Source organism: Convolutriloba macropyga, chromosome 2 (genome assembly GCF_964194025.1).
Source record: "Convolutriloba macropyga chromosome 2, txConMacr16.3, whole genome shotgun sequence".
Taxonomy (NCBI): domain Eukaryota; kingdom Metazoa; phylum Xenacoelomorpha; order Acoela; family Convolutidae; genus Convolutriloba; species Convolutriloba macropyga.
Window position 1 is genome coordinate 44,041,957 of NC_134469.1, and position 26,697 is coordinate 44,068,653.

The 26,697-nt window shown below is 36.1% G+C and overlaps 2 protein-coding genes across 5 annotated transcripts in view; both read left to right on the forward strand.

Annotated features, from left to right (window-relative positions):
* The window catches only part of LOC142358690 (V-type proton ATPase subunit H-like), a 462,227-nt gene that overhangs the window by 132,510 nt on the left and 303,020 nt on the right, over positions 1–26,697 (forward strand). Inside the window, exon 1 of one of the 2 annotated variants that reach the window (XM_075410209.1) lies at positions 17,672–17,681. The exons of the other annotated variant lie outside the window; for it this stretch is intronic. The gene's annotated coding sequence lies outside the window, so the exon portion shown is untranslated. Of the gene's footprint in view, positions 1–17,671; positions 17,682–26,697 lie in introns of those variants that run through there. 2 annotated transcript variants of the gene reach the window in all.
* Positions 96–26,297, forward strand: LOC142358688 (solute carrier family 2, facilitated glucose transporter member 1-like). 3 transcript variants are annotated; one of them, XM_075410206.1, is made up of 11 exons: positions 96–246; positions 1,015–1,202; positions 1,550–1,849; positions 2,128–2,387; positions 10,244–10,386; positions 10,826–10,966; positions 16,748–16,885; positions 18,597–18,895; positions 19,151–19,459; positions 19,691–19,846; positions 24,973–26,297. In XM_075410206.1, the coding sequence occupies exons 3-11, from the start codon at positions 1,697–1,699 to the stop codon at positions 25,057–25,059; spliced, it is 1,686 nt and encodes a 561-aa protein (XP_075266321.1). In that variant the 5' UTR covers positions 96–246; positions 1,015–1,202; positions 1,550–1,696; the 3' UTR covers positions 25,060–26,297. The 3 variants fall into 3 exon arrangements, with proteins under 3 accessions (XP_075266321.1, XP_075266320.1, XP_075266319.1); XM_075410205.1 differs by lacking the exon at positions 96–246 and adding an exon at positions 592–741; XM_075410204.1 differs by lacking the exon at positions 96–246 and having other exon boundaries at positions 770–1,202.

A 26,697-nucleotide genomic window follows, 5' to 3' on the forward strand; every position in this document is an offset into this window, starting at 1 on the left:
CATGTGATAACTGCTCTATTTGCCGTGTTGGTGTATAATATTACATATAATACACAGTTAAGTACAAGCCGTATTAGTACTGTGACCATTTCGTTCTTCATTTTCAACTATTTTCATGTGAAGATTTGATATAAACACGAAGCATTCACTTTCATAAAAACAAGTATACTAAAAGCAAGCAGTTGGCACATTGTGCTGTTAGCCGAAATCTACTGATATCAAAATATGATCATCTGAACTAAACAGGTATCAATAACTTAAATTCCGAATAGCCCCCATCTCAATTGGAATAGAAGGCCCGGCCCATTTCTATTTATAAAACCGGCGCTTTTTTGGAATTCTCCTATGAAAATCCCGAAGTTTATCAACATCTGAATTTCTCAACGAAAAATTAATAACTGAACAACGGTGACCGGTTGTCAAAAAACTACCCAGGTAGTATTTTTGCTTTTTCACTCTTTTCATTCATTTACTTTAATTTTGTATTCAGTGTGTAATTGCGTTCTTCAACAACTGTTGAAAGTAGAAGTAAAATTCCTCTTCATTCGAGGAAAAAACAAAGAAAACGACGCTTTCGGCTTTGTGCTTTGTCGACTAAACAGTATAATTGCACGCGAATAACGTCAGCAGAGAAACGTTCTTTTATGAACGCACACGCGCACACGTAGCTCTCGAACACTTGTGCCTTAACTGTACAAACTGTGCGGTAATACACTGCAATTCCTCCAATCTGCGTATAACGTAAGCAACTATACACATATTACGCCTCTACTCCCCCACACCGAGTAAAAATAGGAACAAAAATCCGTTTCCTTGCAGACGCTACAAGCTTTTGTTGTCGTCTCTCCATGCGTATATTTTACCCTTCACTTTAGCGCACTGCATTCATATTTTTGCCTTGTTTGAACTTAATTTTCCATTAGAAAACGACCAAAATTTACATCAGTCTAGCACAATTTATCCTCCTCCATCGTACAAAATTTTTCACTGGGTTCAATGTGTATAACTTTTTAGAGCGCGAAGGACAGCAAAACAGGCGATAAATTTCTGTTTCTGTGACGACACAAACCCAACACTTCAAACCTAAATAACCCATCGATAAGTTATCTGAAGGTTTAATCCCAATATTGCCACAATTCGTTTGGCCGCCTTGAACTTTGTGTGTACCTAGGATTGAGAGGAACACCTATCTTCAAGTAACGGTAAGGCCATTCTGCCCTAATTAAACACTTCTCGCAAATTCTTGACTTTGGGGGTGGGATTTGCGCAGATGTTAGTCGTTGAGCTGATATTTAAGTAATTCATAGTTTCAATCAAAGTGAGATTCACAATCGCTGCCTAGCGACAAAAATCTTAAGATTCGCGCGTTACTTTATTTAGAAAGTTATAGTTAGTATAAGAGTCGAAATGTGACAGCAGCAGAAGATGATTATGTAATAACAGTGAAGAGCCTATTTCAGTGTTTGTTCATACTGTATTGTTAGAGTTAGTTAGTTAAGCCGCGTTCGTTCATTTTGACCGATTAAAATCAGCAGATCAAATATTTCAGTGACTCTAACCAAACATTCTAATCAATAAAGAAGCGCGTGCTCATTGTGTGTGAAGCATTCAGAAGTAGAGAAAGAGAGACGACGGCAGACCGCAAATAACCTTCACATCTAAGAAGAGAGATACTGAACTTGTGAACTATCTAACGATGAGTGACCAGAACGACAGCGAGAAACACATTTCCAAGGACGCAACAGAGGCCATGGAAAACGAGCGACTGGAAGCGAATGGGAAGGGGGAAGCGGACCCAGAGCACGAGAATGAGAAGAGCACAATCAAGGAAGAGAAGCCAGAGAAAGGGGTCAGTTGCTGATTTTTGTTTACCTTTATCTACCCTCTTTTTTTAAAAAGCTATTGCCAAATCTTTCCTTCTCAAGATTTATCCTGCTATGATCATAGCCATCAGAGCTACTTCGCTCAGAGCTACTCAGCCGACAACTTTTACGACAATTTCTCCGGTTTTAATTACACCCTAAAATCAGTATCTTGTGTGACTGAATTGGATGATTTGACAATTCAATTTTTTAGTTGAAAGAAATTTATGGCTTCATTATTTATGGTTGCTTTTGATTTTCACAGAAAATGACGTTCTGGCTGACAGTAGCAGTTGTAGCCACTGTTCTGGGCTCTCCCGCTCAGTTTGGGTACAACATGGGCGTCATCAATGCCCCCGAGGCCACAATCCGCGAATTCTACCAGATGGTATACCGCAATGACACAGGTGAACAGTTGACAGACGCAGATCTCAACTTCATCTGGAGCTGCACTGTCTCTGTCTATGCAGTAGGTGGCATGATTGGCTCAGCTTCTGCAGGATTCTTTGCCAACTTACTCGGAAGGTGAATCAATTTTTGTGCTCCATGATTCCAGTGATTCCATTGAGTAATTACCATTGAGCCAAGCTAACTGTAATGATGATTGATGATTTTGCCGGGGAGACTGTCTTTCTATCGAATGTGTTGATCGCATCACAATTTCCTAGCGACCATCTGTTCATTTTTTGAAAACTCATCTGTTCATTTTTTGAAAATTTATCCGGAGTAAAATAGCCCAGTTATTGAAATGATGGCATTAGTACCTTTATCGTGGGTTTTATTTTTGTCAGCTATTCCAGAGTTAGCTAGTACAGTTGTCTTTGATCTTGTTAATATTTAATTTTTTTTTTCAAAGAAACATCAAATTACGTTGAACGAAAAAGTTAAGTTAGAACCTAAGCAAATTCAAATTGTCTCTACAAAAACCCAATTTACAGACCGCTGTTATTGATGCGTCTAGATCGGATTGGGCGACGCAGCATTTAATAACTACGTGCTCTGTGCAATTGGTTTCGCAAACAGCAGGTTGTTTTTAAAATGAAGATCATAAATGTGCAGAAAGTGATAATATTCAAGGAAAAATTAGAACGGCCACCAAACGGCGTTTTAACATGTATGTGTGCGTGTGAGACAGTGGTGGCGGGGTCCAATTATCCCTGTTGTGCAATTTGTCGTGAAGAACGTTGGTATAGTTCTTCCTGTGGCTTTTTCAAAATTGGAAATTATTGTGAACTTGAGTGAAGAGAAAATCCTTGAAGATTTATTCCATTTTTCTTTTGAAATAATTGAACAACATGCTTTTTTTCTTGACTCTGCAGTTACGCTTTTAGTAGGCACCTAAAGTTGTTACTCGTTAACTGTTTTATTTTCCCTCTTACTTTTTTGTCAAAAAGTAGCGTCGATTTGTATTGCTTTCTTTTTCGTCGCTTTTTTTCGTGAGTTTTTGACTTAATTTTATTTGATGTTGTTGGTTGCATCACTCGAAAAAAAAAAACGACACAAAGCTGAATTGAGATGTTGGATTAGGGTTTTGCTTTGGATCTAGATTAGGTGATAATTATGCGCGAATAGTGTATATTGGCATATTTTTACTTAACCTGTTTTTTATGATTTTGTCAAATAAGTTTTGGCTATCAATTGTTTATGCATTTGGTGACGCCATAGAGTCAGCTTCAACAATGATTGCTTCCACTTGGTTTTTTCGTCAGCTTTTCCAAAGTTAGCTACATTCGCTGTCTTTGATGTTGTTCATATTTTATTTTATTAAAAAATTACGAATTTATGCTATACGACAAAGTCAATTAGAATTTCGCAAATTTAAATTGTGCATATAAAAACCTGATTTACAGTCCGCCGTTATTGATGCGACTAGACCGGATTGGACGCAGCATTTATTCAGTACGCGCTCTGTGAAGTTGTTTTCGCAAGCAGCGCGTTCTTAAAATTAGGATTTTAATTGTGCAGAAAGTTATAATCTTCAAGGAAAAATTAGAACGGCCCCCAAAGTAAGTTATATACTGAGTCGGTATGCTTCCTTCCTTGGTTTATATACAGGCTTTTATGGCTCTTCTGCTTGTATCTGCGTGTGAGCCAGTGGTGGCGGGGTCAAATGTTTTGCAATTGTTTTCTTGAGCTTTTGTATGGTGGTTCTCGTTGCTTTTTCAAAAGCGTAAAATTGTGACATTTTGTGAAAAGAAAATCCTGGAAGATTTATTCCATTCCCTCCTTTCTTTTGAAATAGTTTGACAACATGCGTTTTCTTGACTCCCCAGTTAGATTTTTAGTAGGCAAATGAAGTCGTTACGCGTTAACTGGTTTGTATTCACTCTTCTTTTGGTCAAATAGTTGCGTCGATTTTGTATTGCTGTTTCCTTTTGTCTTTTTTCACGAGTTTTTGACGTATTTTCATTTGAGCAGTTGTTGCATTACTCGAACAAATGAAGACTTAAAAATGAATTGAGGCTTTGGATTAAAGCTTAGCTTTGAATCACAATTAGGTGATAATTATACTCTAATTTTGTATTTTGGCGTATGTTTACTTGACATTTTTGTTGTTTATGATATTGTCAAATAAATCTTGGCTGTAAATTTTCTGTGCATTTGGTGACGTCATAGAGGCAATTTCGACAATTGTTGCTGGTTGAATTTATCACAGCGCTAAATTGCACTTATTCGGCTTCATTAATGTTCCATTTTTTTCAGCGGTGTGCACTAATTTTAGGACTATAGAATCTACTTGTGGAATTTTTTCTGACTGGTGACGGACCTACATGGCATCCATCAAGGCCTATTATTAAGGATTCTCGTTTGCACAGGCCTCAAAAAGCTGATAGTTTTGTTCACAGATTAAATTTGAATAAAAAATAACAGGATATTGTCACTGTTCAATATTGTAGCGCAAAATATACAACCCGCATTCAGGTTGATCTTCATTCCATTTGTTAAATATTTCAGACGGCATATATGTTGAAAAAAACCAGCGCATTTGTTTTATGAACTGACTACGGCAAAACATCTTTTTAACAGACTATGAAACCGTAAGAGTTTAGTACTCCAAAGCCGTTATATTAAAGTCCTAGAATCAACTTTTGCTTAGTTTTAAGTGATATTGTCGCAATTCCGTTCTTGACAAGAGATGTGTAAGCTTTGAGAGCATTTGAATCTGAAATTTACATAGAGCCTTTTAGTTTTTGATTTACGCTCATTTTTAAAATTTTTTTAAGTTTAGATTGTCAAATAATGTCAAATAATTTGTGTATAGAATTTCGCAAGTTTTTGGGATGTTGATGGTTATCATATACGTTGTTTATTTTTGTATTTATGACGGACCCCTGTTGTCACGAGACCTGAAGCGAAGTCCAACTCCAAATTATGTTTATCAAGGCTGATTGTTTTGAAGTCATGCGTTTATTTAATGCATTGTACTGTGTCTGTGGTGCTCTGGTGCTGTTTGAAGCCTTTGTTAGATTTTTCAATTATCCGCTGATTAATTCAATTGAAAAGTGTTTTCAAGCGATTTCTTTCTTGGCAATTTAACAATGCATTGAATGTAATAATGCAGTTGCTTTTTATAATTATGAAGAGCTCAATCGTGTAGACTTGCTTTTCTGTGCAATGAAGCTTGAGATGGAGCAAATGGTTAACTGAGTTAGAATTTATTTGGTAGAACTATTGTTTAAAGCGTTTCACGTACATTATAATAGTTATAAATATAGATTAATAGGGGGGCGTTTGAGTCTGGGTGAACAATAAAATGAGCCACGATAGATTTGTGGCACATGGATATTAAATGTCAAAAAAGGTCAGCGTCATGAAATCAGCACAAAAAATTGAATCTCACAAGGTGTTTTGGGAGGGATCGCGTTGTCAAAATTGGAATAGGTAGAAACTAGGTCGATGTCATGTTTCAATCATGATAATGCATAGAAGTTTGCATTTCGGAGGTTGCACGTACGGAGTTGATATTTCACTATATCAATATGCATTTCACTGTAATAATCATTTCGATAAAAAGACACGCAGGTACAGTGAATAAAGCGAAGGTAAGAAGAATGACGAAAAAAAGAAACTTAAAACAAGTTGCGGCTCTAAACAAAGGTTTCCAGCATACCTTTCGCTTCATGCGATACCAATGGCGATGCTGGACAAAAAATGAAAAACGATATATAAGCAGAAAACCACGAAAAGTAGAAAAACAAATAAAAATTTCAATCTGTTCAAAATATTGAAGTTGCCACAAATATGCACAACAAAATCGTTGCCTACTGTGAAAACCGAGGAGAAGAAACCCTTGTAGGAAACAAAAATTGGATGCAATAGGTAACTCGTGAATATTGTAAGAAAAATGACCAGTTTTGTTCTGACCCCTGTTAGTGGGGGAGGAACAACTATATGCTCCTCTGTTTTTGTTCAGTGAATGTTAGCTGATCGATATATTTGATGAAGAAAGACAAGAGGTATCATTAGAAAACCCACGAGCGTAGAATTGGAAATTAAAAACTTCGTTGATCCTAATGTTTTCCGAACTGATCAAACCGGTGTGTTCCAATTGTGCATAGATGCTGTTGTTTGAAACGACTAATGGACAGCGAATTATTTTTCATTGTTTGACTCTATGCGTTTTCCAAAATATTTGATTTTTTTTAGTTTTATGCTTTTTATTAAAATTTGCGTTCTCTTGTCGCGTAGGTCTGCAAGAGAAAGATCCATTAAGGGATTGGAAAGCCATGTTTGTATATTGTTTTTTATTGAACTGCTTATTTGTGTTAATGATTTTTACACCCCATCGTTATACTTTGATGGAGATTTTGAGCTCTCCTAATTTGTGTTAGTGAGGGGACATTTGGGATCTCTAAGGAGGCATACGTGTACTTTTATTCGTTCTCAGTTAATATGTAGTTTTTATGGCTTTGGCAGATTTTGTCAGCTTTTAATGAATTTGTGGTTTTGCCGTAGTTTTTCGTCACTAAAGTTTTTTAATGACAGCTACAATCGGGTTTCTTAACGAAGCATAATTGAATGTTCGTGTCATGGACTGGTTTTTGTGCCGTATTTCCTATGAAATTTTGTTTTGGCTGTTTTGTTTTACATGTTATTGCTGTTCTTTTTGGTATTTTCACTTTTTGTCATTGGTGATTGGTGAAAGTACAATTGGGCTTTCTCAGGAATTATTAAATAATATTTTCAAAGGTCATGTTTTATGCTTGTGATTACTTCCAAAACCGATTTCTTTCAAAAAACTTTGTGATTAAATTTTTATCGTTTTTCATTTCGACTTGTATATTGGTCTCATTAATAACACCTGCGAGCTGCTTTCTAGTGAAATAAAGCAAATCTGTTAATTAGACTTAGTTTTTATAAAATGTTTGACTTCGATAATGCTTACTGACAAAAAACGGACTTTTCAGTGTTGTCCGTTTGTTTTTTTGCTGTATTGTCTTTCTCAAAAATTTAGTTTGATAGAGAGAGACGATTGTTAGAGAGATGGCATGGCCCTGATAGTCGATTGGTTATCACCTCAGTCGGTGGTTTTGCACTCATAAAAAAATTTTATCTAAGCTACAGCCCCTGATTAAAATTGCTCCGCTTGTCACTCGAGATAAATTTTTCCGACGCTAGTCGATTTATGTTAGATCTCATTCGAAATTTGTAGCAATTATATTAGCCCTGTTGGTCTTTTATGCGATTTGTTCGCTTGACCGATTTTCGTCTGACGCATTTGACTTTTTGTCCTTACAGACGGGGTAAACAGGTAACGCCCAGTGGGGGCATTAAGTCTTCATAGAAGCCTTTAGCCGCGCTTAGTAGTCCTTTGAGTGCTTAGTGTGGTGAAGCTACTGGGAAGGCCGTAGTTTTAAGGTTAAAAGGTCATTTTTGGAGTTTTCGAGCCCAAAATATTGCAATTTTTCGTGTTTGTCATTTTTCGAAATTTTTGTTGGACTAGTCTAAAATTGAGGCTGGTTAAAGTTGATAATGGTTTTTTGCACGTCATAATTACTTTTTTGGAGCATTTTAGAGCTATATGTTTTGGTAATCCAGACAGAAACGCGCAAATTTATACTAATTTTCAATTTTTTGAAAATTTGTCATTTTTTGAGTTGTCAGCCGTGTCAAGGATTCTCCTCTAGGGTTTGATAAAAGGTTGTTGCATAGTTTCTAGTGGTAATAGAATGTAATTTAGCATTTTTTATGACAAAACCTGCAATTTTTTTCATTTTTTTGACACTTATTTTTATTATTCAAGTTCTTTCAGACCCAGGGGCCAGAAATTATCATTAAGGGTTGGACAATAAGTTACTGAAAATTTTTTATTCGCCATGAAATAGGTTTCAACTTTCGAATATCACAAATTTTAGCATTTTTTTTTAATAAAGTTTGCTATTTCTTAACTTTTCGTCATTTTTTTGCGTTGCTGGAGCCTCAGGAGCCAAGGAACCTCCCCTATGGTTTGGTAATAGGTTGCTGTATTGTTTTCAGTTGTAAAGGAATGTATTTCAAGATTTTATCATCACGAATTTCAGCATTTTTTCTAATTTCAGCATTTTTTGACAAAAGTTGTATTTTATTTCAAATTTTTGACACATGTTATTATTCGGGTTGTTCTAGCCTCAGGGCTCAGAAAACCTCCGTTATGGTTTGATATTAAGCTACTGAAAACTTTTTATTGATTAGTTTTTAACTTTTGTTCACAAATTTTAACAATTTTTTGATAAAACTTTTTTGAAATGGTTTGTCATTTTTATTTTTTAGAGCATCAAGAGCCAAGGAACCTGCTCTAGAGTTTGGTGATAGGTTACTGCGTAGTTTCTAGATGTAATAGATTTGTTTTAAACATTTTAATATCACGAACTTGAGCAATTTTATAAAATTATTGCAATTTTTTGTTTTTGAATTTTTTTCGGCACCATAAGCCAGGGACCTCCTCAAAGGTTTGATTATAAGCCGCTGCATAGTTTTTGGAGTTAATGGAATGATTATCAATGTTTTAGTGACCCGAGTGCAACTTTTTATGAAATTTATTTCAAGTTTTCGGATAATTATTACCATGTCCCAAGTTTATGGATCTTTGTGAGCCAGTAAAATTATTTAAGGCTTGAAATAGGTATACTGGATAGTCTCTTGAGAAAATGAAATAGTTCTAAAGATTTTATTATCACAAATTATAGCAAGGTTTTGTTAAAATTTGTGATAAAAATTTTTGAATATTTTTTGTCCTTTTCTGGGTTTAACGATCATACTGGCGAACGATTCTGGGTTCAGCGATCATTACTGGCGAACGAAACTTTTTAAGTCTTGCAGATGGGTTACATGACAGAACTGCAGACACAAAACTTTGTGAATGTGTTCACTGAAAAGTCTGGAAACTTGCAGTGTCGAATCTCATGGAAAATTATCTTAGCTCTCTCTGTCTGGGGGTTTCTTTCTTTCTCTTTATCGTTCTCGTTTTAGCTGTCACACTCTGTCTCTCTCTCTCTCTCCCTCCTTAGCTTTTTTTGTTGATGTCGCACTTCAGCTGCTGTCATGTGGCGTGATGTCATTATCAAATACCCTCACCTCACGCCCCTTCAATGAAGCTAAAGCTAGCCTCTCTAAATCGTGGCTAGCTGATGCAAAGCCAAGCGCTCGCCCGTCGTTTGAGAGCAATTCGCCCGACGTTAGTCGGTTATGTTTTGAATAATTTTAGTGTTTGGAGTTTGGTTTAAGAGTTGGATAGAAGTTGATTTCAGTTGGATTCAGTTGTGTTTTCTGCTTGGGAAATTGTATCAAAGTTGATTTCTTTCAATTAAATTGAAATGTGGGACTCAAAGGAATTTTTGTTAATTCTATTTAACGAAAAATTAACCACGCTGGTAGTAAGCTCACTGACATATAGGCTTGTCCTAATTTAAGAATACCCTTTATTATTGACTTTTTCTTTTCTTGATTTGGTAGATATTTAAGATAAAAATGTGGATGAGCGGGCTCGGAGGATTATGCCTACACATTACCGAACACCTTGTTTTGTTCTATTTTTGAGCAGTTTCCGATGTGTGCCAGAAAATGAATCTGTAGTTTATCTGGTTAATCGATTGAAGCATTGCAAGCGAAACGATAATGGCTGTTTTCGTTTGAATCAGATACCGTTTTGTTAAAATTTATGATCTTCTGTAGTATGTTTTCTGGCAGAATTTTACCACATCTCCATTGTCTGCTAGAAATTGGAAGCATTTTCTACCAGAAACAGGTTGTTGCAATATAAATATTGTCTGCACGAGGGTGTTATATAAATGCTAACGCCCTTGTAAATTTGGAAGGTAGGAAAACTGCGAAATGCTATCATAATGAAGTAACACAGCGCTGAAGTCTGTTTTATGTATGATCAAGTTGAGTTTTGTGTTTAGAAAGAAGGCTCTCCTGTGCAATAACGCGTTTGCGGCAATCGGAGGTCTGATCATGTTCACAGCACGGTACCTTGGCGAGGGTTCCTACCCTGTACTAGCTGCACTCATGATTCTCGGCAGAATTGTTGTCGGAATCAACGCAGGTAATGCAACAGTGTCAATAAGATGAATCGTGTAACGCTGAAATCAAAGGAGACTTGGGTATATTCTGTTACAAGGCCATTTACAACCCTCAATCGCAAATTGAGTTGTGATAGCACGTTTTTATGTAAAAAAACGTAATTGAACCAAAATTCAAAAAAAAAGTTGTTGCGATGAAGTGGTATTGATTTTTATTATGTATGTTGTTGTCCAGTGAAGGAAGTTCTTATTGATATCTGTGATTGGCTGCAAAATTTTTCTAAAATAAAGAACATGGTCTTGCAGTATAAACCGATTTTAAGAGCCTAATATTGAACACATGAACTAATTGTTGGTAAACTACAACGACTGAAGGACGATTTTTAAGGTGGTATCTGAAAGAGATATTGCACAGCTTTGCTATTAGTGCTCAATAATGCTTTAAGATTTGACCCTTTTCAGGTGTGAACACTATCATTGCCCCCATGTACGTGTCTGAGATTGCCCCTGTGGATCTGAGGGGTGCCTTGGGAACCCTGTTCCAATTTGGAGTCGTATTGGCACTTTTCTTTGCCCAGATTCTTGGACTGCCCATGCTTCTAGGTCAGTAGCGTTGTTCCAATTTAAAAACTTGTGTAGAAAATCAACATAATTGAGGATTCTTTCATTTTGATATATGAATTGTAATTGCTAGCCTAGCCTCTTATGTTGGGCTGTACAAACCGTTGTTAGTGAAAAATAACCATCAGTCTGGGAAATCGGCGATCGGAAGTATATTTTTTCTATGGTGAGGTGAAATATATCCATTTTCTAAATGAAATAAATGTTTTCGAAAGAAGATGAGAGTAACTTTCAATGACAAATGAACTTAAGTTATCGTACTGTAGACATAATTAAGCCAATGTTTCGACGTGGTAAGCTCTTATTAGTCTCGCGATTAAAACCAGTTTCCTTTCTTTTTGGAATTGGTCACGAGGTTTTGTAATGTATATAATAGTCGGCATGGCACCAAAGCTAATTGAGTGTGTGAATAAGATTAACTTATTTGGGTTACTGCCACTCAACGAGATTGACGCCGTGTGTCCATTGATGGAGATAGGCGGAGAGTGCCATAATATTCACTGTCACCTGTGTCAATCAGGGTTTATTGATTCATTAGATAGAGAGAGAAGAAGAGTTGAGAGAAACTTCTTGAAGAGAAGAAGACTAGAACATATCTATAATAGTGTGATATAAATGGGTCGAGGAATTTTCTTCTTTCAGATTAATCTCAGCTATGGCTGAGATGTGATTTAAGTGTCACTTTGAACAGGGGCGGCTGCGGTCAAAGAGAATCATCTTTTGATCTTGCTCAAGCCAATTTTGAGGAATAGAGCACCAATTAATGTATTAGATATTTTGTGTTCTAAGTTCTGGATCGTATCTTTGAAAGAATCATGTTCCAGTTCCTTTGAGGTAGTTAAGAAACAGCAAGTGGATTACAATTATGTCATCTGGGTTCTTCCTTCTTAGATTTCTGCGTCGTGTTTTCGTGAGAAATTTGGATAATCATTTTGGTTCAATTTTAATTGTGTTAAAACATGATGAACGGGATTCATTAAATATGGCGATTAAAATTAAATGAAAATTTTGATCGAGGCGGAATTTTTTAGCATTTCCTAAAGTGGCGCTTTTCCTAAAGTGAAAATTTTGTTGACATCACTGTTGCTGGCGTCATTTGGACATCTATTCTTTGGGGGATGGATTTGCGATGGTGCCACGTTTGTAGACAGTTTTTTTTAACTTTGTTGACTTGGGAAAACAGACATGGAAGCGGTGCTAGCGAGTCAATCCCTTTGACGGTGGAAGGGCGTAATAAAAATTAAAAAGCCAGTATAATAAATTCGTCCTCTTTCTTTAAACAGCTATATATCTCGTTTGTTCTCCTTCCGTAAAGTTTTGTTTTGACGGGAAAATCTTTGAAACTTCCAAATTTTTCGTTAGCAAATTTTAGTCGTATTAGTGGATCGTAATTTAAGAACAATCTAATGAAGCAAGCACGTATAATATAAAGGATTTGGAGTATGATGTATATCAAATTTAGATTTGAAGGCTCCTTAGATTTTCTATAGACCGTTTTGCGATCTTAAGAGTTAGATTAAGTTTGAATTTCCAAAAGCTGTATAAAATATACGATGCATTGGTACATTGAGGGACATTCCAAATATGTCGGAACCTGTCGAGTGATGTCTCTATACACGAACATTGATCAAAATGAAGCCTAACTTGAAGAGCAAGTTTACTGAGCTATTTTTAACTTGGAAGCTATTTGATTCCACAATGTCAGTAACTTGAACGTTATTTCATTGAGCTCAGCTGGAACTCGGATTTTTAGTTTTACGGAAAAAATTTTAAATCGTTGATCGTTGTTTGGCACGGATTAAAAACAGAAAAAGGAAATCATATTTTAGCCTGAAGTTTTTGAGATTCTAGAATGAGCGCAAAGATTGAAATAGAGAATTTTGTAAGCAACCATTTTGTGCGACTTGCTTTTTGAGACTTTTAACAAAAAGCTGTTTTGTTGGTTAGTTTTAGTTAGATTTGTTCAAGTAGAATTTTTAGAACGGCTCTTGATAGAGATCTGGTTCTTTGTGTTGCAGAAGTTTCTACCGTTTGTGATGTCTTCACGAAAAATAGCAAAATTATTCGCGAAATATTCTTGAAGAGCCGTATAGAAAAAGTTCTAGAGCAGGATCAGAATGTCATGATCTTGTGTGTTTCGCTCTTTTGATTTGACAACGTTTTGGACGTCTGCGTTGCCTAAGTTGATCTCATCCGTTTGTAAAGGCAATTTGGTGTTTGAACTGAAATGCGCTGCAAGAGGAAAAAGTATAATCATGTCTCAAAAGAGAAGTGCTCAATGATCAAACGTCCCACCCTATAAAAGAAAAAAATCAAAAACGAATTTTGCAAAAAGCAGACTTGGTCGATCAATTCAGGTTTGTGTCTATTGAACCATTCAACTGCTGCCAATGCACCTTTCTTTTTTAAAATTACACAATCGGGGAATGAAATGTAATTCTAGGTGGATCTGTTCAACAATTGTTTCTCTTTCCTCAATTAGTTTCAGATTAGCCGATGGTTTAGATAAGCTGTTATGACTGCGATTGCAAAAACCTGGTGACGATCACGCCTCACATGCAGTGTGACGTGGGTCGATTATCGCGCTGAAGCGCACTTTTGGCCCACCAGTTGGAACCATATTCACTTTGTATCCTTATTCTTTAAGTGGTTCGCTGTCCTCTCATCAAAATTAGAATGCTGCAGAACTTCAGCATTCTAATTTTGAGCCTAATTGCAAATGCAGACATAGAAAAACTATAACAAATTTGATTGAAAGTCTACGAAATCACATAACGAAGCGTATCTTTTTAGTTGCGGAAGGCTATACCTTGAGAATAGCTATTTTGTGTTACTCTTGTTTCTTTTTAATAGCCGCACAGCGATAGCTGGGGCTATTATTGGCCATCTCTTGGTTTTTTTTTATAATTCAAAGAATTTGAATTGTATTGGGGCGCTGTCTGTCTTTTCTTTTTAAGATCTGTTCACACATTTTCATGATTTCTGAAGTCAAATTGAAGTAGTGATTTTGGTCACGCCGAAACAGGAAGTGGAGCGAAAACGCGAGTGGTTTTGCGGCGTGAAATTTTTTCGCTCTAATTTTAAAGTAGATTGAGAAAACGGCGTTTGAACAAAAATTGGTTTTCTCGCTAGTGGTTTTTTGTTCACATGCGGCAATTTCACTTTGATTTGTACTGTTTTTTTGATTTTTTGGATCGGATTTTTAACTCTTTGAATTGTACGTCAGGACTTGTCCTGCTATGTTTTTTATTTCGTCGTCATGATTTTTGTTACGACCATATGACGTCACAGCCACTTTTTGTTCATTCGTTCATGCAATTTCAACTGAATTGCATGTGTGACGTCATTTTTCGCTCTTTGTGGAGCACTTTTTTGGTCACACTTGATTTACCTCTCTCAAAAATGACTTCCTCACTTTGAAATTGACTTTTGTCTACTTTAATTCAAAGAGATAAGGTCAAATGGGTGTGTGTCACTCTAAATGAAGAGTATTTGAGATCAGCTAATAGAGGCAGCAATAACTTATACTGATTTTTAATCCAAATATAACAGATCAGCCTTCAATGAGTTTTTTGGTCTGTCTTTTTTACTGTTTTTTTAGACTGCCGATCTACGAATCTATTGCGGCTATTTTCTGGCAATCTGCCAGCTATGTTACTCGGAATTTTGATGTCATAAAACAGGATGCTAGTCAGTCGCACGTGAGAAACTGTTTAGATAAATCTTATGAATAAAGAAGTCGAAAAGGAGGAGAAGGGCCGGTTTCCTCATGCACTGTTCTGCAAAAAGAGGGCGAGAGCTGAAGCACTATTTTCATGAGCGCTTTGTGTGTCATCTGTTCTATTGGCTATCGCTGGATAGACGAGAGAAGTTTAACAAGGTTCTTTGAGAATTTTTTTGGGAAATCTGGACTTGAAGGTTTTTCTGGAAAGTTCGTTATCAGATTAGATTTTCCTTTCTCTCTGGTTTTTCTGGGTAGGTTTTGATTTCACAAATTGGGATATGGTTGATACTTTGATAGTGAAGCAGAGCAGTATAAATAATAAAGAATCATTTTGTTGGGAGTTGCAGCTGGTATTCAAAGTAAGTTGTCAGAAATTAGATACTGTTTTTCTTTCCTACGTTCTGTTTAAAATTAATTAAGTTAATGAATTGGTTTTTAATTTCTCTCGATCGAAGTTCGTAGAAATTTTTAAGCGTGTTGTTTTTCTCGATGCAAATTTTTTGCTTGACCGTTTTTGCGCTTTTCTAGTACATTCTTGGACTTCTCAGGTGACTTTTTCACGCTTTCGTTCATTTTTGAGTGATCTCTATTGCTCACTCCGGGTAAAGCTTGTCGCTAAAATAAAATTGATTGCAGCATAACATCAAGAAGGGCCTGATAGCCGAGTGGGCAGTACATCTGGTGAAGGATTGGGAGGTCCATGGTTAGAATCCAGGCGTGGTTAACAGTTTTGCACCCGTAAAGAAATATTCGTCTAGGCTACAGCTCTTGAGTTAAAAATTGCCTCGCCTGTCGTTCGTGAGCAATTCTTGCGACATTAGTCGGTTATGTTCCAGTAATAGCAAAATTAATTGAGATCTACCGAAATATATAAAATTTTGAAAAATTAAAACCAAATTTAACCTTCTACCCTTCAGACATGAAGGTTAAAAATAGGATCAAAATTGCATCAGTTTTGAGGAAAGTAGCAAGGCTTAATTTTATTGGATTTAGAATTTTTTACTTCATTGAGAGCTTGGCTCTTTAGTTATCAATTGGTAAGTTTGCAGGGCAAAATAAAATTCTTTGACCCTTGAAATAAAATTGGCTAAATTTTAAAGTTCCAAGCAAAATAATTGGATTAAATGTCAAAAGAATTGATTAATTGCTCTTGAACGAAGTTCATAGCAATTATTGTTAACGTGTTGGTCTTTTTTATGCAAATTTTTCGCTTGACTATTTTGCGCTTTTCTCGATGACTTCTTTTACGCTTTCGTTCATCATTTTTGAGTGATTGCTATTGCTCTCTCCGAAGTAAAGCTTGTTGCTAATATATAATCGTTTGCAGCATGGAAAAAATGAATCAAAGCGCAGTGGTTAGTGCGGGTGGCTATGGATCGGGAGGTCAATGGTTGGAATCCCGTTGGGGGAAAGGTTTTTTGCACCCATAAAAAAATTGATCTAGGCTACAGACCCTGAATTAAATTGCCTCGCCTGTCGTTCAAGAGCACTTCTTCCGATATTTGTCGGTTTGTGTTATTTTGTTGTTAATACAATTTAAGACGATTACTTTTACTTAATTTGCGATATGCAACATAGATATGTAGGCTATCAAAGATCTATGCTATCAATTTAAACGCAAAGAAAAAGAAACGAGCAAATTTTCAACTGTTTTGAAAAAGGCACCGGAATTAGTTAATGTCCTCTAAAAAGAACATTGTTGCTGAGATACAAACTAGATTATTAACTAGCGACGGAGATATTTCTCACCATTCATACATATTTTTCATTAAAAAACAAAATTTTGTTTTAACTGTGAAGAGGCAGCAAAACTCTTCATCAACGGCTTCTAAAATGACCAATCTTTTTGGAACAAAGTCTTAGTGAAGTCTTTGCAGCTATTAATATCAGTTTTTAAAAGAAAATAATTTTCAAACTCGGTTCTTAGATGGTCGCGTGTATCCAGGAGAAAATGTTACGACATCAAATGAGTAATTACTTGCTGTGCTTTTAGTATTACCATCTAAAAATGGAAAAATGAACTGAGGTTGTATTTTCAGGAAATGACGAGTATTGGAATTTCCTGCTGGGTCTGACTTTGGTGCCGGCTGCATTCCAACTCATTGTGCTCACTATCTGCCCGGAGAGTCCGAGGTTCGAACTCATCAACAAAGGAGACCGAGATAGCGCAATTGCAGGTACTGTACACTAAAATGTCAACAGATCTAGTCACTTTTTCCTTGTCACTAAAAAGAAGCAGTGGTCACTGGTAGTGTTAATTTTAATAGGTGCCGACCGGACAAGCCTCAAAGCTTTGGCTTTTAAGCATATTTTAATACGTTCCGAATTTTTAATGCTGAAAACTAATGACCACTGCCCCCCCCCCCACTCCCAACTCCCCTATTACCCACGGTGCATGAAAACTTAGAGCTGATACTTCGGTCCACTGATAATTATAAATACTAATCTTTAAGGTTAGACTTATTAGGCTGTAGACGCAATTTAGCAAAACAAAAACACTCAATATTTTTTCACCCACACGTGAAATAAAGAAAAATGTTATCGGGGAGAGAAACACGGGCCTTATTAATTTTGTACATTTTGGTTTGCTTTCTCTTAAAGGTTTCGTAATGTTTGAGGTTGAATTTTGATTTGGCCGTGTGTAGAGAAACAGTATTTGCTCTTTGTGAATGAAATGATTGGCATCATAGTTGAATGGAAGAAACAGAGCAGATGTGTTCTATATTTAAAATACAAACCGGGTCTTGTCTGATTCTTATCAGGCGAAGAGAACTAATTTGAGGCTCCTGAACTGCTTTGTAAAAGTGCATCATGTTTCACGACTGTGGAAAGAGTTCATGATTTGTTAGAAGTCATTTACTTGCCCTGTAGGTCATTTTTCTATCACCAACTTATCGCAGGTCAATAAGAAGAGAAAATATGGAATGCAGAGCGAAGAAATATGTAGAGCGAATATTGATGCGCTTATTAAATTTCAGCCCTGTTGATTTAATCAGCCGTATCATTTGTGGGGCGGCGGGATAGGATAGAACAACCCATCCCCCACCCCAGGATACATCTTTCTGATCCGGATGTATAGAAGGACGCGTCTGCACGACGAGGAAAAAGAGGGAATAGGAGGCTTTAGACTATTGTATGATTAGATTGCTTGGTAGCAATTAGTAAGAGTGGTTGTAGATTGCGGGTAAATTAGTTATGCAAGGGTAAAGTATTGATATACGAATAGGTAAGGCGCTATATTAGGATACTGGGCCCGTTTGAAAGGATGTTAGGCTTTTTTGAACAAGACTGGCACGTAAAAAGCTAGGCTGGAGAGGACACCTACTCTGAGAAATATGAGAAATAGGTTCAGGGAGATAAAAAGGGGAGATGAGCTAAAAATGACTTTTTTGCTTCCGCAGACATTAAGGGAAATTAGATGGTAAATCCCTCTACCAACGAAAAGACGATTAGCCGGCCATAATTCTCTCAGACATGGAGTTTAATTTCCTTCATCTTTGTAATTGCATCTTGAAATTAGGTTCACATGACATTTACCAAATGACATCAGGATAATCACGAAGAAGCAACGTTTAACCAAAGAAAAAGATAATGGAACATTTAAAGTACATGATTTTTAATTAGTGTGATCATTGGTCCACATGAAAGACTCTAAATAGTTCCAATAGTTTTTGCCTGAAAAAGGTCTTATTGTTAGTTTGATTATTAGGGTCTAGCAATAAGAGTCTCGGAAAATTGTATTCGTCCTGCAGTAAAGCGAATGAATTGAGTTGGCATATTTTATCTACTGAACTGCCAGAGAACTACATTTGGCGCCTAATTATGAGCTGTAAAGTTTGTGCACTGTCCGTTGGTGTAGTGGTAAATAAGTTCTTTCTGTTTTGTTAGGCTTGAAGAAATTGCGAGGCAGGGAAGATGTGACAAAGGACATCAAATTCTTGGAACAGGAGCACAAGCTCGAATCGGCCGAGAGGAAATTCAGTGTGTGGGAACTGTTGACTGACTTCACTCTGAGAGAGCCCCTGGTGATTGCCCTTACTCTGCAAGTGGCCCAACAACTGTCGGGTATCAATGCAGTCAACTTCTACTCAACTACCATCTTCAAGCAAGCAGAGTTGTCTGAGAAGAGCTCACGATTGGCCACTGTCGGAACTGGCGCCTCACAGCTGCTCATGATTATGCCAACGGTTACTATCATTCAACTGAATAGCTGGGCTGCGTATTTGACACAAAAGAGTTACCAAACACTAGATTATAAGTTCTAATTCTGTACATTGAAATTCCGTACATTGAAATAAATGAAATGGAGTTGGACCAATTTTACAGGAAATTTAGTGGTTAATTTGAGTGATCTGATGAATTTAAACTTGTTGCTTAAAATTTTGTGGAATACCAAAAAGAACGTTACGCGGAGCCTATGGTCATGACCTCAGTTTGTTTAGATTTTCCTGATGGACAAAGTTGGACGCAGGACGCTAATGTTGTTCGGAACCGGAGGTATGTGTGTCTGTTCTGGACTGGTGGTGCTCTTCACACTCCTCACAAAGACTGGCAACCAGATCTTCATGTGGTGCAATTTGGCAGCTGTATTTGGAATCATGGGATCCTTCTCTGTAGCCCCTGGACCCGTGCCATGGCTCATCACAGCCGAATTGTTCACACAGGGACCGAGAGCAGCAGCTATGAGTTTGGCAGGAGCAACTAACTGGATCATGACTTTCTTAGTCGGGCTGGCATTTGAAAGTGTGCTGGTAAGTACTTCGATAAATTTATTTCGATCCCCGATAAATTTATTTCGATCCCAAACAATCTCCAAAGATCTGTTTGATGGAAAGTTTGTACATCTAAATATATCGCTGGTTTTCTACGAACATTTCAGATGAACATTTCTATGAAAGTGTCAATTTCAGATAATTGTTTTTGAAACTAGTATTTTGTGAATTAAACTGCATGTAGCCAATTGAGAGCTGTTTCGTGTTTAGCATGTTCTTGGAGACTACACATTTTTGGTGTTCATGGCCCTGGACTACATCTTCTGGCTGTTCATCTTCATGAAGGTGCCAGAGACTAAGGGCAGAAGCATCACCAGCATAGTGCAAGACTTCCGAGACAAGGCCTACAAAAACAACCCAGACAAGGTACTGTATCAGATACAACACATAGTCATCGATATTGATTAAACGTACGTCTCTCAAGCTTTCAGAATTGTTTCTGCAATTATACAGCCGGAGTAATGACGACTTTTAACAAATCGCGCAAGGCTTGCTTGGGATGTTTATGATAATAGGTAAAAGGGATGTTTCATACTTGTACTATTTTTAAGATCTAAAAAGTTGAGCACGGAAACTCGACCAAATTTGCAAATACTGCACGTTGCTTTTTTAGAGAACAAATTGTCACGAAGGGTTTTCGACATACATTTATCAGTTGTCCGTCAAAATGACATGAAAATTACGGAAATTACCACGAATTCTTTTTTGGCATCTAAAATTATGACTTAATAGTATTCTTATCAATAGCCGCGTCAGCAATTCCGGGCGGCTATTATTGCGCTCCTACTTTTTACAATTCAAAGAAATTGAATTGTATTGGGGCGCTGTCTTTTTTAATAGCCGCACAGCGACAGCTGGGGCTATTATTGGCCTTCTCTTGGTTTTTTTTACAATTCAAAGAATTTGAATTGTATTGGGGCGCTGTCTTTTTTTAAGATCTGTTCACATTTTCATAATTTTTGAAGTCAAATTGGAGTAGTGATTTTGGTCACGCCGAAACAGGAAGTGGAGCGAAATAGCGAGTGGTTTTGCGGCGTGAACTTTTTTAACTCTAATTTTAAAGTAGAGAGAGAAAACAGTGTTTGAAAAAATTGCTTTCTTGCTAGCAGTTTTTTGTTCACATGCGGTAATTTCACTTCACTTTGAATTTTACTGTTTTTTCAATTTTTTGGATTGGATTTTTTAATTGGTTTTCCCAATTCATTCATAGTCCCTTCTAGGTCTGGTTTTTTGTTTAGTCAATGGAAATTCTTTGAATTGTACGCAGGACTTGTCCTGCTATGTTTTTTTATTTCGTCATCATGATTTTTGTTACGACCATATGACGCCACAGCCACTTTTTGTTCATTCGCTCATGCAATTTCAACTGAATTGCATGTGTGACGTCATTTTTCGCTCTTAGTGGAGCGAGTTTTTTTGTTCATGCGCGTGATTGAATTTTTGGTCACACTTGACTTACCTCACTCTCAAAAATGACTTCCTCACTTTGAAATTGACTTTTATTTACTTTAATTCAAAGAGATAAGGTCAAATTGGTGTAAGTCACTCTAAATGAAGGTTATTATAGATCAGCTAATAGAGGCAGCAATAACTTATACAGATCAGCCCTCAATGAAAAGACAAATTTTTTTGGTCTGTCTTTTTTACTGTTTTTTTTAGACTGCCGATCTACGAATCTATTGCGGCTATTTTCTGGCAATCTGCCAGCTACGTTTAAAGATCTTTTCACACTTTTTCATGATTTTTGAAGTCAAATTTGAGTAGTGATTTTGGTCACGCCGAAACAGGGAGTGGAGCGAAATAGCGAGTGGTTTTGCGGCGTGAACTTTTTTAACTCTAATTTTAAAGTAGAGTGAGAAAACGGTGTTTGAAGAAAAATTTGCTTTCTCGCTAGGGATTTTTTTTTTCACATGCGGCAATTTCACTTTGATTTTTACTGTTTTTTCAATTTTTTGGATCGGAATTTTTTCTTGATGGTTTTCTCAATCCATTCATAGTTCATTCTAGGCCTAGTTTTTTTTTTGTTTAAACCAAATTTCATTTTTTATCTAGGGGTTTTTTGTTCACATGCTGCATTTTAACTTTGGTTTTCTGTTTTTTAAATTTTTTATCTGATTTTTTTTATAAATGGTTTTCCCAGTTCACTCATAGTCCTACTAGGCCCAGTCTGTTGTTTAGTCAATGAAAATTCTTTGAATTGTACGTCAGGACTTGTCCTGCTATGTTTTTTACTTCGTCTAACAGATTTTTGTTTCGTCTTACCCTGACTTCTTGGAATTGACTTTTTAATGACTTACCTCACTAAAAAAATGACTTCTGAACTCACTTAATGAACTTTAAGTTTTATGAACATTTACTATTTTAAGATCAATAGTGTGCATCTAAGTAGTGCCAAACGTATATGCCCTAATTCTTGAGTATAAGAGTCTTTAGTTTTTGATTTCAAATAGTAATTTTGAAAAATGCTCTATTAGGGCTTTTTCCTTACAGAGCGTATGTGAAAATGACTTTCTGAATCTAAATAAAAAAGTTTAGTGGTCTATATGAAAGGACTGGTGGTCAATCTGTCTATCTTATTTCTAAAGTTGTTTCAATTCATGGAAGGCCACAGCGTCTATCGCGGCTATTTTCCGGCAATCTGCCGGCTATGTTTTAGTTTAAAATTATCGAATTTTTTGCTGAAACGGGCCATCAGCACAATAGGGCTCTGTCTAAAGTAGCAAAAAATGCCATGAGTTTGTAAATTTTATGTAACAAGGCGGCTCGGTAATGTGCGATGGCACATAAGGTTCCGACCCCGCCCATCCACAATTTTGGCATAATTGTCTACCAAATGAGGAACAGATAGAAAAACACAAAAATTAATTTTTTGGGAATCCCAAAAAACCCAAAAAAGCCCAAGTATTTTTCAAAAAAAATTGTCTGAACGATAAGATAGCCTCCAAAGCAAATAACTCAGCGGAGTAAAAATTGATGCATTTGATTGCTGTGATATGCCAATATTAAGAAAGTGAGTCAAGACGAACAGCAAAATCAAACAACAACAACAACAAACATTAATTACATCAAACATTAATTACATCAAAAAATTTATGTCCTTTTTAAAAAAACGAAAATTAATAACAAAGTCAACATACCGTCAGATAAAGCTTTAACTAAACAAAATAACTTATAAATCACCAGAAAATATATGGGACTTGTCCATAAAAAAGTTTGGTAACAAATAGACAAAAAAAGAACAATAACAGTAAAGCTAAAAAATTCGCTTTTTTAAACAATTAACTTCAAAGTAATGAAAACTATTAGATATCAAGTAAAATATCCCAAAATTTTATGATGACCAATACTTCTATAGAAGGGCATTAGGACCTGTCCTTATTCATTTTTTTCAGCAGCTAAAAAGAACAACAACGAACAAAAATTCAATTGAAACTTGCCAGAAAACGCTGTCAAAACCGTCAAGCCATATTTTGGCCCTCAAAATTTTTTTGATTGCGACTTCTTCAAACAGCGACAAAGTAGTATGTGGCCATTCATTAGTGTAACTAGTAACTAGGTAACAAGTTGACAAAAAAGCGAAGGGTAAAAGTATGTAATACTTTTGATTTTTTTTCGAAGGAAAATTACATCCAAAGTCATGAAAGACATTAATTACACGAAGAACTATTTAAATAGGGTCAATGATTCAACCAAAGGAAGTCAATGAGACCTGCAAATATCCAGATTGTTTCTTGCGTCTACAAAAAGAACGTCAAATATGACAAAAATTAAATTAATTTGCTTTTTTTTGTGAAAAACCGGTGTCGAAGCCAATAAGGTCATAACGAATACGAAAAAAAACAGATGTTGGGACATCAATCTCTTTTGACACCTTCCCTTGACACCCGTTATGTCATATTTGACCTGTAATTAACTAACGAGATAAGGTAACAAAATGAAATATAAAAAGAGCCTAATTGCGAAGTTTAAAAGTTTTTTTTTAGTTTTGGAAAACGATTTTTTTTTCAAAGTTTTGAAAGCCATCAGCTATCTACTAATATCAGAATATTGGCTCATCAATTCTTGCATGAAAAACCGATGAAACCTATCCGTTTACAGGAAATTTCATACGACCCAAACGACAAAGTAAAAATGACAGTTAAAGACAAAGTTAAAAAATACAATTAATTTCTTCAAGAAAGAGGTGTCGAGGCCGTTAAAACGGTAATCTATGTTTTTCAGGAATTTAATATGTTCAATTGTGCTTTTTTTGAACGCTAATATTGTGATATGAGAACTGTCAATAATGTGATAATGTGACAAAACTAGAAAACTGGAAAATATCTAAAAACAGAAAAAATCTGAAATCTAGTAGTGTCAAGGCCAGAAAAGAATAACTTCAGGCTTAGAACCGCAACCGAGACTTAATTTCAAATCAGTAGAATGAAAAATTTTTTTCCTTTGCTGACACTAAGCTAGAAGTTGAATAAATTAAGAAAAAAAATAGAGGAAAAGTTAATTAAGCCATTATTTATTTGAAAATCAATCATTTTCAAAGGTCGAAACGACAAACAAAATGCATTAGCTTGGAGCTCCTTAGGAAGCCAATTGGACCTACCACTCCTGAGCTTTGATTTGATATGTTCTGTTCTTTATTATTTAAAAAAAATGTCTTTTTCAATAAAAAGACCGACTGATTACAATCCGATTTATTTTGGATTGTAACAACCCAAGATTGGGCCAACACTAGCTGTGCTAATGCTTATTGTCAGTTAGGAACAATTGATTTTTCGAATGCTGTAGATATAGATAATTTGTTAGTTGAAAACTCAAAATAATTCTGCATTTTTGATAATCAACGAGTAAAGTTAGCAAAAAACGGCGAAGTTTTAATTACAGAGCACTCTCAGCGGTCAGCGAAGTAGGAATAGCCCCCTCTGAGTGTACAAAGATAGTATGAGTGTTGTTTGGGGGTGTACTGCCGGCAATTTTAATCAAAGGGGACTAAAGTAGCTTATTTCGTGCTGTTTTTGATGAAAAAGGCTGAATTTTGAAATATTTATCCAGAATTTTTTACTAAAAAATTAATTCAAAACAATCAACAATGCTTGTTTGTCTTTAAAAATATAATCAACGACACTATTCTTAAAATTTTTAACAAATTTTTGCAAAATTGACGAAAATTTAGACAAAAGTTCCCGAAAATGTGAATAAAAACAATGTGAATTCACTCTACTTTTCTCAGAAGTTTAAACCTCGATAACTCCCTGTAGAAAGAGAAAATTTAAAAAATCTTTTTAATTCCATATTCTAAGCTGGACGAGATTTCTAATGATACCAGTCTCAACTCTCTACGATGAATATATCGATCGGCGAAAATTGACTGAACAAAAAAAAAGCCCATTTGAGTATATAGTTCCTCCCCCCTCAAGAGGGTCGGAACAATTACTGTAGATGGCTGGTGGAAACAATTTATTATTACTATTAAATGTAAATGGTGACTTGAATTACAGGCGGCCAAATACGAGGCAGACAAAAAGGCTGAGGGAGCTCTCAAGATCGAGGAGGGAGACAACGCAATGAAGAGCACTGATGCATAAAGTTACTCTACCATCACCATCAGAAGACAGATTACGCAACGAAATGACTACGGACGACACCATCCATCATTACTGCGTTGTCATCTGTCAAAAACAAACAAAATTTCGGGAAGCAAATAGTAGATATATATGTCACTGGTAGTACTAGTTTAAACTGTACGTAGATACACACACCATCACTAGAGTAGAGCATGAACAATGCTAGAACCTGTTAGTCTTGCTGACAATGATGGCTCTTGCCTAGCGCAGTGTCAGAGGGCAACTGTAGACTACATGGTTCAAATATAAACTATACGAAATGGTCAATAATCTGGGATTCATTGATGTCATTGTTCGTATATTGTCTTTAAATTGAAGCTTAGTTGTAATGATAATATCAATATAATAAAACATGGTTCTCTTCTAAATGGCCATCTCTCCACCTTTTTTAAATGAGATAAATACCATCTACACGTGAAATGATAAATGAATGAACATAGATGGAGAGAGGTATTTAGTAGCGGTTTTGTACCCTTCGACAGGGCGCCCATTAGCAATTCGAATCCGATCAATTTTGAAATGCTCTATTTTCTCATTTTGAAGCTTTGTTAAATTTTCTAGAGGACGTTCAGTGTTCCATTTATTTTTAACCTACGTTGGTGACATATATCAATTAATAATTCATTATATCCTGTTGTTTGCTTCTTGAATTTTTATTATTTCAGCGTAAATTAACTTCTGCCTCCTTTTGACATTTCCTTTTTCTTATCTATTTTAATTTTAATTTAGTGACTATAAATATCTTTGATCTTGTGGATTGTTGTCATCACGGGTGGTTTATAAATCACAACCTTCTCAAGTAAAACCCGAAACTGAACAGGATGCGTTGTGATTTGCATCAGACCGCTTGTGCCCTCAAACCAACAATTGCACCCCTTCAATCAAATAGTGTTTGCCCTGTGTTCGGTGCTAGACTTGCCCCCCAACTGTGTAAAATTGTGAGCTACGTGCTGAGCATGTTCTAATCTAATCTAAAAGTGTACAATGATTTACCTTTGTGTTGATTGCTTCACAATGAGAAGGGTGGGAGGATATGGATGAACAATGTATGTGTGTATGATACGTGGCAACCGGCAGCTTCAGTTCCTCGTTTGCATATTAATAAATACTTACTGAGTTATAGTAGAACTATGTTATGTATCTGTAACCAACTAATCTACTATCAAGGTATAGTAGCAATTTAATCACTTGTTTTGTTATCTTTTGCAGTTGTTTCCCGCAGCATGCAGCGGTATTATCGTCCAAGATTTTTGGTAGATCACAGGGTCGCTATTTGATCAGTTATGACGTCCTTCTAATGGTTAAATGCTGTAGTATATCAATTTCTACCCCGAGTAAGTGAGGAAGTCTGTTAGATGATTAACTAATAGTTGCGTTCAAGAAGAAGCATTTTCAAGAAATGACCCCACTCTTAATTGTTTAATAGCCGCCTCAGCTTCTCAGTCGGCTATTATGGCGCTCCTAATTTTTACAATTCAAAGAATTTGAATTGTATTGGGGCGCTGTCTTTTTACAACTCGAAGAGGAGTATTGGAGAAGTCCTTTTTTAATCAATTTTATTGGAGTGAATTTTTTTGAAGCAGGAAATGTAACTCGTGA